At 40.0% G+C, this 16,680-nt stretch overlaps 1 protein-coding gene across 1 annotated transcript in view; it reads right to left on the reverse strand.

The window, feature by feature from the left end:
- LOC126249689 (lysosomal Pro-X carboxypeptidase) overlaps positions 1 to 16,680 on the reverse strand; it is a 58,203-nt gene that overhangs the window by 6,590 nt on the left and 34,933 nt on the right. The window contains exon 7 of the mRNA XM_049951367.1: positions 6,782 to 6,937. Within this exon, the coding sequence (XP_049807324.1) occupies positions 6,782 to 6,937 (156 nt within the window). The remainder of the gene's footprint in view (positions 1 to 6,781; positions 6,938 to 16,680) is intronic.

Consider the following 16,680-nt stretch of genomic DNA (forward strand, 5'->3'; position numbering starts at 1 on the left):
GTTAAAATAATTGTGCATTTTTAAGTCGTATATCCGCTGAACTGACTGTTTCCCTTCAGCATTTTTCTATAAAATTTTCCTGCCTGGTGTTCATTAAAACTAATCCACACTCTGTTCCTGCTGCTCTAATTAGTGTAAATTTATTGGAAGTCTAAGTTAAAATACTATCTGTGCACCTTGGTTCTTTCGTTATAAAATTTTTGTCATCTCGAACAAACCTGTTGCATTTTCTATGCAGATGACGGATTCTAAGATAGATAGCCAGGATCTTATCTTTTGAATCTTGGTCTGTGAAATTCAACACACGGAGTGCAAAGGGACCATATAAAATTTAAAATCTGTGCACTCTGTTTCTATTATTTGCATTTCAAACTGATGCGAAATAGGTATTGTTGATCCAAGATACAAAACTTAAAACAGAGATACAATACGTCACCTTATTTCCATCATCTGCTGTTTCAAATTGAGGCTTTCATACTATTTGTTTTGCCTGTTGAGTCACAAGCGTAAAGATGAAATTTTGTTGTTGTTGTTGTGGTCTTCAGTCCAGAGACTGGTTTGATGCAGCTCTCCATGCTACTCTATCCTGTGCAAGCTTCTTCATCTCCCAGTACCTACCGCAACCTACATCCTTCTTAATCTGCTTAGTGTATTCAACTCTTGGTATCCCTCTATGATTTTTACCCTCCACACTGCCCTTCAATACTAAATTGGTGATCCCTTGATATCTCAGAACATGTCCTCCCAACCAATCCCTTCTTTTAGTCAAGTTGTGCTACAAATTTCTCTTCTCCCCAATTCTATTCAGAACCTCCTCATTTCTTATGTGATCTACCCATCTGATCTTCAGCATTCTTCTGTAGCACCACATTTCAACAGCTTCTATTCTCTTCTTGTCCGAACTAGTTATCGTCCATGTTTCACTTCCATACATGGCTATACTCCATACAAATACTTTCAGAAACAACTTCCTGACACTTAAATCTATTCTCGATGTTCACAAATTTCTGTTCTTCAGAAACGCTTTCCTTGCCATTGCCAGTCTACATTTGATATCTTCTCTACTTCGACCATCATCAGTTATTTTGCTCCCCAAATAGCAAAACTCCTTTACTACTTTAAGTGTCTCATTTCCTAATCTAATTCCCTCAGCATCACCTGATTTAATTCGACTACATTCCATTATCCTCGTTTTGCTTTTGTTGATGTTCATCTTATATCCTCCTTTCAAGACACTGTTCATTCCATTGAACTGCTCTTCCTGATACTTTGCTGTCTCTGACAGAATTATGATGTTATCGGCAAACCTCAAAGTTTTTATTTCTTTTCGGTGGATTTTAATTCCTACTCTGAATTTTTCTTTTGTTTCCTTTACTGCTTGCTCAATATACAGATTGAATAATGTTGGGGATAGGCTACAACCCAGTCTCACTCCCTTACTGCTTCCCTTTCATGTCTCTTGACTCTTATAACTGCCATCTGGTTTCTGTACAAATTGTAAATAGCTTTTCACTCCCTGTATGTGACCCCTGCCACCTTCAGAATTTGAAAGAGAGTATTCCAGTCAACAATGTCAATTTTACTGTGTTAATTATTCCACCTCAACTAATAGCTGTTCTAGTTTTGAGGATTTAGACTTGATCTCCTCTTAAACAACAATGTCTTATTCTGTTTAATGTGCACCTAGAATCATATCGATGGTTAATAGTACCAGCTGGTAACAGGACCTGCAGGACACATCTCAAAAAAATATGGCTCTATGATAAACGATGCCATCAATCTGCACCACACAGTTACCTTTGCAAAATGAAGCTATGTGAGCGGATTTTCTGTTGCCCATATTCTGCAATTGTGTGTACTGACATCTCCTTGGAAAAGAAAATGGGCTTGGTCTGTCAACAAAATGTTCCATGGCCATTCATTGTCCACTTCCATGTGAGCCAGAAATTTTAGAGCAAATGTTTGTCTTACTAGCAGGTCAGCATGAAGCAACTGCTGAACAAGGGAAATTTTGTATGGATTGTAATGCAGTATGTTTTTTAGAATTTTATGCACCATGCTCAAAGGCATGTCCATAGTTGAGGCAATTCCCCACGTACTGCAAGTTTGCACACTACTGCTCGACACCTCCTGAAATGCTGTGACCACATCTACAGACAGCGGATAAGTTGTTTTCCTCCCTCTGCCACATTGCATTTTGAATTTCTTAATCATTTTCTTCAGACCCTTGTCAGACATCGGACCAGTGCCTCTCTTCATATTCTCGAGTGTCCAGAACTTTTGTAGAGCTACTGGTGCACAGTCACCATTTCAGAACTACCGATGCACGGTCACCATTCCTGTAAAAGAGCTTTACCAGCAGCACATCTGCACTGATACAATCATGCCGAGCATCTCAGATGCCAACTGAGGATTAGCCATGTACCCTGTGACTTTTGTTTTGCACATTCTTCTGCTTACAGCACCACCTAGTGGTACAATTTTCATTAATTTTTTTCCATACTGTTTCCCCTTCAATAATATTCCACGCAAACTGAATATCATTCTGAGTAGTGGTTATTTTTAACAGCATTTTGAAACTGGAACTTTAATTATAATCACCTTTTAGACTGAAAAGTTCTGAAACATTAGCAATTTCATTGTGAAATGAGATTTTTGGACATCTACCATGACATTTCCAACAACTAGGAACAACAAAATTTTTGTGGTTACTTTCTTTTTCTTTTAATTTCAGACTGACATTTTCCTTTGAGGCTTTCAAACATACTCCCAATGTCAGTCTCTACAATGCCCACATGCCAAAAACTGTATAACTGGTATCACACCCCATTTCCTGTCAGTTGCCAAAGTTAGTATCACACCATCCTTTCAGCCCTCTGCTGGGTTCACTGCATATCCACATTACCACCTAGCCGATGGGAAGATTGAGGAGGAGTCATGGATGTGGTTGCTGGGCAGTCTTCGAGAGCAGAACACAACTGTGGAACTCTTAGTAACCAGCTTTCAAACAGGCCAGATGTCTCTCTGGGGAGACAGAGTCTGTGGCTCTGCACTCTGTGACCAGCAGAAATCGAAATGAACTGCTGCCACCTCTCCCTCTTCCTATTTGATTGTATTTTGGTTCAGATACGCTAGACTGGTCTTCAACCTGAAATTTTCTCCTCAGGGTGTGCCTTGTGTAACCCTACTGTGGAATGTATGTTTTCTTTATCGCAAATCCTTTTCTTATTATTTGAAATAGCCATTCTGGAAGCCCTCTCCCAAGTCCTGATCCCTTTATGTTCTGTACATTTATCTGACACCAGAGATGTTGAGTATGCACACACAGTTTGATGCGCAAGTGGGTAAAGTACTGGTTTTTGTGGAAAATTTTCAGAAGTCTGATGTTGGTGAGATGAATGTGTTTAGGCTAATGAGTAATAAGTCGTGTTTTGAAAAAGAGTGAGGGTTTTTTCCTAAATAATCTAACTGACAGTGTTACATCCCAAGTAATGTTAATCTCATTGTTGATTGTGATTAAATGTTGTGGGAAGTCAGTAGTGAATTTTGTTACCTCTTCAGACACAGATCCCAGTATCAGCCAGTGTAATGTGTACTGAATCCAAGAATTAAGTTTTAGGCTCAACAGGGTGTTGATTATTGCTGTTGAATAATTAACTCAGTTTGAGAATGTAGTTTTTTGTGGCAATGTTCTTGGATAAATGCTTCACAGATTTCTTGCCATGTCAGATTTGCGTGTAATCTCAAGATTTTGATGACTTTCTCTGTCATAATCATCAAGAGTTATCTGTAGGCCATGTGGTACTTTATTTAATTGGCCAAATTATATCATGGAACATCACAAAGTCACAGAACTTCCATGATTGAACAACATTGGTAGTGATGCTTATTTCTTGTGAAATTAGTGTACATACAGTATATATGATTAATGAAGAGGTGAAGAGTCTTGATCCCATGTAGCCAGACCACAAATGTGAAGGAAACATAATGACAGACACAAGATGGATGAAGAGGAGCTGAATTTAACATGCGCTCTTTGAAATTCTGTATAAAGAAATTATTCACTGCTAGAGACAATGACTATGTAATCAGCTGTTTCATAAAATTTACAACTTTACAAAAAGTAGATGGTTGTCAAAGTATGGTGAAACAATTTGCTACTCTCAGGAGAGAAGTGGCCTGCTGATAGCTTTAATGTATCTCGGACAGAGATGTTTTTGAGCAAAGAGAACATATCCAAAATGCCCATAGTTTCGTCTGGATTTGTAATGATGTGTTTAATTATGTCTACAAACATTTAAGAGTTTTTAATATGATGAGTTTTGTAACTTGGTAAGATATTTTACTAGCCTATACATGGGAAACCCTATAATAATATCGATAGGTCACAGCGGAATGTCATCTTTGTGGATTTCAGGCAAACCATACAGCCTTAGAGCCTAGGATATCACGTTTGCAGATTATCACATTGTCCAGTAGGACAGAATTTGTCAGTATTTTCACCATTTTTGTGTTAAGTGATAAAGTAGGATCACCATTTTGTAGTTTTGTATGCAGTATCTGCCAAAAGTAGTGATGCCTACCATGATATGTTATGTCATTAACAATGAACATTACATTTCACTTGTCAGCAGGCAGCACAATGTGATCTTTATTTCTCCTGAAAGTACAGAGTCCCTCTGTCTTTGTTACTGTGAAAAAGCTATTATCTTAGTCATCTTGAAGAAATGAAAACATGGAAATACTTAATCATCACAAGATGATCAGCCTAAAACATTTATTACTTTCTTTAGAGCTGTAACAAATAAAAGAGGCAGAGTCCTCAGCAGATAAGATATTCAATCCATTTTCTCACCACCCATGAGAGTTAAAGAGATGCTGTACCAGTAAAAGGCAGTGTTCCTGGAATTTTTAAAATTCCTTGTGAATGCAGAAGCAGTTACATTGGTCAACCAATACAAGCAGTTTCAGAATGCTACACAGAACACCAATACCACATTAAATATCACAATTTCAACAAATTTGCTATTGCTGAAGACAGCCACACTAACAAACATATGATTGTGTTTATCCCATGCACCCACCTACTGACATTCTGTCATCAAAGAAGCCACTGAGATCAGAATGTGTAACAAACACGTTAGCCAGGACAGCAGCTATATCTTTAGTGGTGTATGGAAGTGGACATTTCATCCCAAAAGGCTACAGAGAAATAACCTAAAGTATGCATCATCTCCAGAACGAAATTTTCACTCTGCAGCAGAGTGTGCACTGATATGAAACTTCCTGGCAGATTAAAATGGTGTGCCTAACTGAGACTCGAACTTGCGACCTTTGCCATTTGCAGGCAAGTGCTCTACTGACTGAGCTACCCAAGCATGACTCATGACCCACCCTCAAAGCTTCAGTTCTGCCAGTACCTCATTTCCTACATTCCAAACTTCTCAGGAGCCTCCTGCAAACCTTGCAGAACTAGCACTCCTGGAAGAAAGGATATTGCAGAGACATGGCTTAGCCACAGCCTGGGGAATGTTTCCAGACTGAAATTTTCACTTTGCAGCAGTGTGTGCACTGAAATGAAACTTCCTGACAGATTAAAACTGTGTGCTGGGCCAAGACTCAAACTCGGGACCTTTGCATTTCGTGTGCAAGTGCTCTGCATATCTCTGAAATATCCTTTCTTCCAGGAGTGCTACTTTTGCAAGGTTCACAGAAGAGCTTCTGTGAATTTTAGAAGGTAGGAGACGACATACTGCAGAATTGAAGCTGTGAGGGTGGGTCTTGCTAGCTCAGTTGTAGAGCACTTACCTGCAAAAGCCAAAGGTCCTGAGTCAAAGTCTCAGTCTGGCACACAGTTTTAATCTGCCAGGAAGTTTCTAATGCATCATCTATCAAAATCAGCATCACTACCAATGTTCCTCCATCACAGACATTGACAAATCTCTGGTAGCATATGGAAGTTCCGTTACTTGACAGCTCCATGATATAATTGGAGCAACTAATGAAGTACCATGTGGCTTCCTGATGATGACAACAGAGAAAGTCATCAAAAGCTGGATATTACATCCAAAACTGATATGCCAAGAAATCTGTGTTGAATTTATTCAAAAAACTCAGCTGTTTTTAAAAACTGTTTTATTTCAGCTCACCTATGCCCTTGTATTTTGATAGCTGAGCAGTGGATTTTTGAAAATGAGCATATGCTTGTTCTAAAGCTCACAACCATAAAATATGCTGCATGATAGTTCTGTTAATACCCCACTCCATAAACATCTGTTCATGAAAATCAGCTAAAAGCTCAGAAAAATGGGGGACAAAATTTCTTATATTCATCTGGGGAGAGACGGTAGAGACGGGAGTTTATATCACAATGCAAATGATGGAAAGAAACGTAGGATATTAGCAATTGACAAGAGAGTAAAGATAAATGAAGGGGGAATGAGGCTGACATATATACTGGACGGAAGTTCAGAGCTTTCAAATACCAAATTAAAAAATATTATATGACAACAGATCTCATCAGCAGAATATCAGAAAAATAGTATTAGAAAAGGAAATGGGAGAGATTCTTATATATGTACAAATGTAATATTGTTTGGTATATTTCAAATTTTAGTGAGTGTTACCTTAAAAGCACACATGAAGTTGTTCTTGGTAATAGTTTAATAATATAACATTGTAGCAGTGGTGAAAGATACATTTCAAAACAAGAGTATTTAGCCATTTTTTATCTGTTTTTGTTTTTTAAAATACTTAACAGAAAATATAAAATAATTCATACCTGAAAGTCCCAGCCAAGTTCACCAAGTTTTGGTGAAGCATCTACACTGATATTCAAACATTTCTCTTTACCGGTATACACATTCAAACCACTGAATAGCATTTGCAGAAGTGGTTTATCTGGTAAAGATGAATTATACAGCTTGGTACACATAGTCTGTAATGTAACAAAAAGACAGTTCAGCAGAAAATAGGATAAACAATGAAAAAATACCATGATATTTTATCAAGTACAAAAAATTGTTGATTACATGTCATTTTAAATTTCTGTTGCAGCAAATTGAAGTTGTTGAATGTGGCAAGGTGTCTGTAGTTTTGTATAATTAACATAACTGAAGAACGTAAACAATGTTTTTCAAAGTTATTTATGCACCAGGAGTAATCCAATGGAATCAAATAATTCTAAACAGTGACACCCACAATGCTACAAGTGGTCACTAAGAATTGTACTGTACGATGATGAGTCACTAGCACCTTGACATTGGTAATGGGAAAATAAAAATTCTATCATCACCAAAGGTAGCTAGTTGAAGTCATTTTTGAAAACCTTTATTTGTCATAGTGACAGTGTTCCACAACCACAATGGACAAAAATTTTAGTATTTACGGGAAGATGGGCCTCCTGGAGGAAAGAAAGGAAGGAAGAATACAGTTTAATGTCTGGTTAATATTGAGGTTATTAGATTGGGAACAGTGGATATAATTACAATGAGGAAGAAGATCGATGACATCCCTTACAAATGAACCATCACCATAACTAATTTATGTGGCAATCTATACCAAATATTCCTCTAAATCCTCATTTTGTAACAGCCAACCGAACAGTTATGTTTTACTGCAATCTTCAATGATGGTTATAATTATGAGACACCCTAGTCTGCTTTGTCACTTCCATTAATAGTAATCCAGAATGATCTAAGAATAATATTTAGTATACTTCATCAAAGTCTTACAAGCATTGGAATAAATGTTGCTCACAAGGGGTATTTTGTTGGCTGTTTCAATCCCGATATGTGCTGTCACACCTGCTGAACAAAGGTCCTAAGGCACAATAAATAAAAACAATCCACAGAATCCTGTACATACTTCTTTTATTGTCTGGCAGTTATATACACAGTGACAGTTAACCCATGAACCTTGGACCACCTAGGCTGTCATAAAGGAAATAAATTCTATTTTTCTCCATACCAGGGCATAAAGGAAACATACACAAATGAACAAACCACCGAAATAGTAAAATATGCTTGCAGGAAACACAATCTTCAATTATGCAACACTCGTGTGTTCGTATTTCAGAAATAAACTGCTTTCAGCAATATACAAACTTTTATTTACAGGAAACTGACTGGTTTCATGATATCAGGTCATATCTTCAGGTGTACATCTACAAGATAGGAAAAATACAATAGATATTATGATAAAAAGAAGAGAGGCAGTATGTGGAGAAAACCTGTAAGTTCTTCACGAACAATCAGATTGAGGAATGTGTTAGGGACCCAACTGCTAAACATGCTGATGTATTAAAAAAGTACTTTAAGAATACTAAGGTCTTCCCTCAGAAGTTTAAAATTAAGAAGTTAGTTCCCGTGAACCTACGGTCTTCCCTCGGAAGTTTAAAATGAAGAAGTTAGTTCTCATGAACCTTGGACCACCTAGGCCGAGAGCCACATTCAAGGTACACAGTGGTGGGCTCCAGTAAGACCTATTGTTAAAACAAGAGGGAGGGGGGCAGGGAGAGTTGGGTATCAGAGTAAGCAAGTACTAGCAAAATACATAAATGAACATTATTCTCGCCCGAGTAACTTTAGTATTCATAACAGAGAACAGCTAATCAATAAGCATATGGCATAATAGATATAAAAAACATGTATACCAACATTCTGGTCAACATTGTACAGGGTATGATTGATCAAAACTTGAGGCATTATAGAACATGGCCTGAAGATGAGGTTGATGATGTCCCCAAGCTACTGAGTGCAGTGCTCAGCTATCATTATTTCATGTTTAGGGATGTTTAGGGATCGTACCTACATTCGGAAGCATGGGCTCTCTGTTGTCATATGGCAGTGCTAATATATTTATGACTAAATCTGAAAGTGACATTGGTGCTTTGCTTCCCACCTATGCCAATAATATTGTCCTATGGTCCAGATACCTTCATGCCAAATTTCTACTGTACAACAGTTCTAAGGTGGAATGCTGTGATTTTGTTGATAAAGTTAATTCTGTACATGAGAAGGTACAGTTTATCATAGAATACAGTGAGGGAGGTTGACTACACCTACATCTACATCTATATCTACATAAATACTCCACAAGCCACCATATGGTGTGTGTGTGTGTGTGTGTGTGTGTGTGTGTGTGTGTTTTTGAGGTTCACGGGCGCTAAACAGCGTGGTCATCAGCGCCCACCATATGGTGCGTGACAGAGGGTACCCTGTTCCACTACCAGTCATTTCCTTTCCTGTTCCACTCGCAAATAGGACGAAGGAAAAACGACTGTATATATGCCTTCGTATCAGCCCTAATTTCTTGTATCTTATCTTCATGGTCCTTACGCGCAATGTATGTTGGTGGTAGTCCCTAAATTTTCTCAACAGTATTTCTCGAAAAGAAAGTCGCCTTCCCTCCAGGGATTTATATCCAAGTTCCTGAAGCATCTCCGTAATACTCATGTGTTGTTTGAACCTACAGGTAACAAATCTAGCACCCCACCTCTGAATTGCTTCGATGTCTTCCTTTTATCTAATCTGGTATGGATCCTACACACTTGAGCAGTACTCAAGAATAAGTCAGACCAGAATCCTATATGTGATCTGCTTTACAGGTGAACCACTTTTTCCTAAAATTGTCCCAATAAACCAAAGTTGAGCTTTCACCTTCCCTACCACAGTTCTCACATGCTTGTTGTATCTCATATTGCTTTGCAACACTACGCCCAGATATTGTATCTGAACATTATAGGTTTGATTTGCATTAACTTATATTTTTCCACTTTTAGGGCTGGCTGACATTCATCACACCAACTGGAAATTTTGTCTAAGTCATCTTGTATTTTTCTACAGTCACTCAACTTCGACACCTTACCGTACACCATGGCATCATCAGTAAACAACCATAGATTGCTGCCCACCTTGTCCACCAAATCATTTATGTGTATAGAGAACAACAGCAGTGCTATCACACTTCTGTGGGGCAGTCCTGGTAATAACCTTGTCTCTGATGAACACTCACCATCAAGACCAACATACTGGGTTCTATTATTTAAGAAGTCTTTGAGCCACTCACATACCTGTGAACTTATTCCACATGCACATACCTTCATTAACAGCCTGCAATGTGGCACCTTGTCAAACACTTTCCAGAAATCTAGAAATATGGAATCTGCCTGTTGCCCTTCATCCGCAGTTCACAGTATATCATGTGAGAAAAGGGCAAACTGAGTTTCGCATGAGCAATGCTTTATAAAACCATGCTGATTCATGGACATAAGCTTCTCAGTCTCAAAAAAATTTATTCTATTTGAACTGAGAATATGTTCAATGATTCTGTACCAAAGAGAAGTTAGGGATATTGGTCTTAATTTCATGGGTCCATTCTTTTACGTTTCTTATATACTGGAGTCACCTGCACTTTTTACCAGTCACTCAGGACTGTGTGCTGGGTGAGAGATTCACGCTAAATGCAAGCTAAAAGCACTCCGTCTTCAGGCCGCGAGTGGCCTACCGGGACCATCCGACCGCCGTGTCATCCTCAGTGGAGAATGCGGATAGGAGGGGCATGGGGTCATAAATGCAAGCTAGGTAAGGGGTCAATGCTGTAGAACAATCTTTGTAAAATCAAACTGGTATTCCATCCAGACTTTATTTACTTTCAAATCTTTAAGTTGTTTCCCTACACCAGGTATGCTTACTATGTTGTCCATATGGGGGTCTGTCCAATAGTCAAATGATGGTATGCCTGTATGATTTTCCTGTGTGAATGATTCCTTGAATATAAAATTTAAAACTTTAGCTTTCATTTTTATATCTCCAACTGCCACACCAGACTGGTCAACAAGGGATTGAATGGAAGCCTTAGAACCACTTAGAAATTTTACATAAGATCAAAATTTCCTTAGGTTCTCTGCCAGATCTTTTGCTAAGGTGTGACGGTGGTAGTTGTTATATGCTTTGTGCATAGAACTTTTCACAGACGCCTGAATCTCTACTAGGCTTTGCTTATCATTTGTGCATTCCCTTTTGAACCGAGAGTGCAACAGCCTCTGCTTCCTCAGCATCCTCCAAATTTCATTATTAAACCATGGTGGGTCTTTTCCATCCTTTATCCACTTACTAGACACATAACTCTCCAGACCAGAATTTACAATCTGCTTAAACTTTGCCCATTATTTTTCTGGGTCCATCTCATTGGAACCATGTGATACCAGTTCCCTATCTAAGTCAGATACTATAACTACTTATCTGTTCCTAGACTTCTTAATTGATATATTAACTTTTGTAATCATAGTTGCTATAATGATATCATGATCACTAATCCCTGTTCTATTCTGACATTGTTGGTAAGGTCTGGCATATTTGTAGCTACAATGTCTAATATACTTCCATTGCGTGTGGGCTGCTGAGCTATCAGCTCAAGACAGTTCTAAGAAACACCTTCAAAAGTATTTCACATGACTGTCTGCCTGTACCCTCTGAAATGAATCCATAGACATCACAGTCTATACTCAGTAGGTAAAAGCAGCTTCCAACTAGTATTGCATGCTCTGAGTATTTACATGCTATTGACCCTAGACTTTCTTTGAATGACTCTAGAACTGCCACAGCGGTACTGGGTGGCCAGTAAAAATGTCCAACAATTAATTTGGTTTCACCTCACCTGCTGTATGTGACCAGATAACTTCACTGTCACACTCAACTTTGACCTCACTAGAGACAATATTTTTGTGAAATGTAATGAAACACTCCCCCTCCTATCGTCTCTAAATGGTCTTTCCAATATACATTTCATGATTCACTAAATATCTCATAGCTTTCCAACTCAGGTTCTTACAGCTCTCAGACCCAAGAAATTTATTACGAATACTTCCAACAGTTTACTGATAAAATTATGGCAGTCCAAGTGTCTTTTGACGTCCCTTGTTGCATATTGATTGGCGAGTGTTCATCAGAGCACCTCAAACTACTGCCTGGCCTAAAAGACCCTTATGTGTACTCCACAAGTACTTGGCTATGTGAGTAGCTGCTTCCTTTGTGTAGTACACCCCTGACCTGTCAAGGGGAGTCCTGCAAATCCCCACATGATAATGCAGATCTAGAAATCTGCAGCCAACATCACAGAGTTGAAAAAGCCTTTGGTTGAGACCCTCCACTTATTTATTTATTTTTCAAAATTTCCTTACAGGGTACAAGGATTGGGTATGACAGTTTTAGAAAGGCTACAATGATGGATACTCTCATACACTGTAGTTATAATCCCCCACTTGCATACAAGATGGCAGTTTTTAGATCAATGTTTCAATGCCTTCACAGTGTACCCTTGTGCCACAAGGTGTATGATTGAGAATTTTAGTGTATTCTACATGTTGTATATGTCAACAGATATGATTCTAATGATATAATTAAATATTAATAAATGTATACTGCGCAAAAAAGAATTTGCTAGGAATAGGCAGAGGTCAAATGGTAATGAATTCAAACTACTGAGGTCGGACAAGGAGGAAGACAAATTCATTGGTTGCCACAAGATACCATACTTTGGCATGATTTCACAGAAAGTAGACAAAAAGCTAATGACAAAAAAGATGAAGCCAGTGTTCTTTATTCCACAGAATCTTGGCCAAAGACTTGTACACAGAGAGAAGGTAGCTTGTAAAAATTATAACGCTACTGGTGTATATTGCATCAGTGCAACAACTGTCTTGCCAGGCACGTGGGGGAGACTGACAGAGGGTTTGGCATAAAGTTCTGAGGACACCAAAGTCTGAGGAATTCAAATTCTACTTTAAGTAACCACTCGTGTGATTCTGGATACTCCATAACAGGTTAGCTAATAATTTAAAAGCCTTACCCAGAGAAGTAAAGGGGCACTTTAAACATTCTGGGAGAGATTGGAATTATACAGAGTCTAAAGCTATACCATTAACACACCCTTAATAATCATGTGGAGTTAAGACAGTACAATGTACTATCCAACTTTGCCTTTCAAGGAATAATGTCATAGTTCTCTGTCTGCTTGGTTACTGATCTTAGGTTTGATGTTATACACTCTAGTGTCTGGTCTATTTGGTTTTATCTATTTTATATGCTCAAGTATTCTATAGTTTATATGGTTGTGTTGTGTAATGGGGGGGGGGCTCAATCATTTCCATCATACTTCAATGTGCACAAAGATGTTTGTAGCTTTCCCTGCTATGTGTGGGGTGGCACTAGTGCCCTCCAAGACACACATGAGCATACCGGCTAGCAGTGTGCCCCAGCACAGCAACGTGGTTGGAGGCTTGCTGTGCGCTACTCCCTGGTATGAAGTGAGTTTTCTTAACCATTGGCCTTTCAGCATTACTAGCTGGGCCTTTTTAGGTTTTTTGTTGTTGTCTTATTTTGCTCTTTTCATTGTAGGTTAACATGCTTTTAATATGTCAGTTTTTCAACTGGTCAATCTGATGCCCTGCGTTTTGTGGGTAACAGTATTTTATTTTGAGACGGTTGACCCCCCTTTCTTCCTGCATCATGAGCTTAATGTTTTACTGGCATGTGAGTATTTCATATTGGTTGTCACAGAGCTTAGATTATTAGGATAGGTATCTGTTTTTTTATCATAATGTTGATTGTATGTTTAGTATCTTGTAGATGTGATTTGATATCACAAAAACAGTCATGCTCCTGTAAATAAAAGATCATATACAGCTAAAGCAGTTTATTTCTAAAACATGGATACTTCAGGTGCAATTGCCATCAACAACAAAAAAACTATCTGTAACTTGTATGCTTGTATTTCATTGCAACTGAGAATAAAGCTGGTGTGTCAATCGGAGAATGAGTGGTAAAATGCTATTCTATAGTCAAAAACAGCTTTTTAGTCTCTCAAATAGAAAGAAGTCTTAACACAGTTACTGATATGGTACTACCTTTATCTCATTAGATAATGCTGTGACATACCTGTTCAAAGTTTCACATTTTAACTGAATGCATTTATACCATAGCAAAAGAGAAAACAATGGGTACCACTGTTGTGACTGTGCCACGACATTGACAGTGCCGCCACGACAGTACGCGCAAACGGCGATAGAGGCGCTCCGCAACTCGGCTGAGCGCGGGATCGCCACCTAGCTACGAACGGCGCCGGCCGCACGGCACGGCAGTCGAATAAGAGATACTGAGTTGTTATCGTGTAACCAGCTATTGTTTCTAAGTGAGTGTGTTTGAATATCCACGCAATTATTGGGGATTAAAGGTTATAACACTTTATGGCGACGAGGTCGGATATTTTCACTGCGTTGTGGATTTGTGTGTTCGTGATGGGGCAGACATGGAACAGCTTATGCAAGCACTCATTGAACAACAAACACAGCTGATGGCTGCTATTCAGGCACAACAAACACAGCTGACGGCTGCTATTCAGGTGTTGTCGACGTCGCTTACTCATCGTCTGTCTTCCTCTCCTGCGCCTCCATTCCCTCCTTACGACGAGGCCGCTGAAGACTGGGAGGATTATGAGAAGCATTTGCGGCAACACTTCTTGGCTTTCGGCATTGTCGACGCTCCTATGTGTAAGTCGTTATTTCTATCTTGGATTTCCCCACGGATCTATCAGCTGCTATCTCAGTTAGCCCCTCTGCGGGAACCTGCCTCTCTGTGGGAACCTGCCTCTCTGTCCTTCCAAGAAATGTGTGACTTATTGTCTAACTATTACCGAAAAAACACCCACGTCGTTGCCACCTGCGTGGCGTTCTACCGGTGTCGTAAACAGCCCCATCAATCTTACCGGGCATGGGTGGCGGAACTACACGGTCTGAGTAGGAAATGTCAGTTTGTCACGGGCACTCATCATGAGTCTTATGATGATTCAATGGTTAGGGATGCTATTCTACGGCTTGCTCCTGATAAAGAAGTTCGGCAACGTGCCCTACAACTGCCAAACCCGTCGTTGTCGGAAGTTCTAAGCATCGCTCAATCCTTTGAAGTGTCTCATGCTGCTGGCGCGCAAATAGATGCGTGGTGTTATGTAGGCGCTGTACAGTCAACTTTCGACACTGACAAATTTGCCTGTTTCACAGGAGAACGAAGATGTGGCGGTGGTTCACTCGCGTAAACAATGTCGCGTTGGGCCGCAACGCTCGCAGCGAAAACAGCAACCACAGAAGCAGGTTCATTCCGCACTTCCTTCTTGTCCACGTTGTTTCGTACAGCATGACAGGGCCGCGTGTCCAAAACATTGGGCCATGTGTAATTCCTGTAGGAAAAAAGGCCACATTGCTTCTGTGTATCAGTCCCCTAAAGTTCCTGTCGACGAGGACGAGGCATCGGACATGGATGTTAACTGTGTGCTTTCTCAAACAAATAAGTTGTTTGTTACTGTTCGTGTTCTGGATAAAGACATTCGCATGCAAGTGGACACTGGCTCTGCAGTAACTCTCATTAATTCTCGCACGTATTTGGAGTTGGGCTCCCCTCCCTTGTCTCCAGTTACGCGAAATCTGAGAACTTATAATAAACAGAAAATTCCTATCATTGGCCAGTTTGATGCTTCCACTGCCTACAAGTCTGTTGTTAGGCCCCTCACGTTTTATGTGGTGGATCATGTGGCCACTGAAAACCTGTTCGGTTATGATGCTTTCCAGTTGTTCGGGTTCTCCATTGATGATGATGTGCGCCTCATATCTGAGGATATTCCGTATCAACAGCTGGATGGATTGTGTTCTGAATTTTCGTCCGTGTTCTCTGCTGGTCTGGGTCGTGCCAAGGATTTTGAAGCCCACATTACTCTTAAACCTACAGCTCACCCTAAGTTTTTCCGGGCACGCCCTATTCCAGTGGCATTGCGTGCACCTGTCAAGGCTGAGATAGACAGGTTAACAGCTTCAGGGATTATCCTTCCTGTTACCTCCAGTGAATGGGCATCGCCCATCATGGTGGTTTCTAAACCAAACGGGAGTCTGCGATTGTGTGGTGATTTTAAAGCCACTGTCAATGCTCAGAGCCTCATTGACACTTATCCTCTTCCCCATCCTGAGGAGTTATTTACCAAGCTCGCTGGGGGCCAGTTCTTTTCCAAACTTGACTTATCGGAGGCGTACCATCAGTTGCTGTTGGATGCTTCTTCCAAGGAATTTCTCGTCATCAACACTCCTTGTGAGTTGTATCAGTACCAGCGGTTACCATTTGGCGTCGCTAGCGCACCGGCCATTTTTCAGCGGTTTTTGGAACAGCTCATGGCTTCCATTCCCAGCTGCATAAACTATCTGGATGACATTGTTGTCACAGGGGCCTCCACTCAGGAGCAGCTTCGCAATTTGCATTCCCTGTTTTGGGTTTTGCATTCGGCTGGGTTGAGGTGCAATCTGGACAAGTCACAGTTCTTCCAACCCTCCATTGTGTATCTTGGTTTCCACTTGTCCTGTGAGGGTATACATCCTCTACGTCAGCACGTTGCAGCCATTAACGCTCTACCCCGGCTGTCTACGGTCAAAGAACTTCAGGCATTTCTAGGCAAGATTGCTTATTATCACAAATTCATTCCATCTGCGGCGGTGGTAGCTCATCCTCTGCATCAGCTGTTACACAAAAACGTCCCTTTCTGTTGGTCCGATGAGTGTGAGCAGGCTTTTGTCCACCTGAAGGCTCATTTGCAGTCGGCGCCTTGTCTTGCCACATTCCGTCCATGTCAGCACTTGGTTCTGGC

Source organism: Schistocerca nitens, chromosome 3 (assembly GCF_023898315.1).
Source record: "Schistocerca nitens isolate TAMUIC-IGC-003100 chromosome 3, iqSchNite1.1, whole genome shotgun sequence".
Classification (NCBI taxonomy): Eukaryota; Metazoa; Arthropoda; class Insecta; order Orthoptera; family Acrididae; genus Schistocerca; species Schistocerca nitens.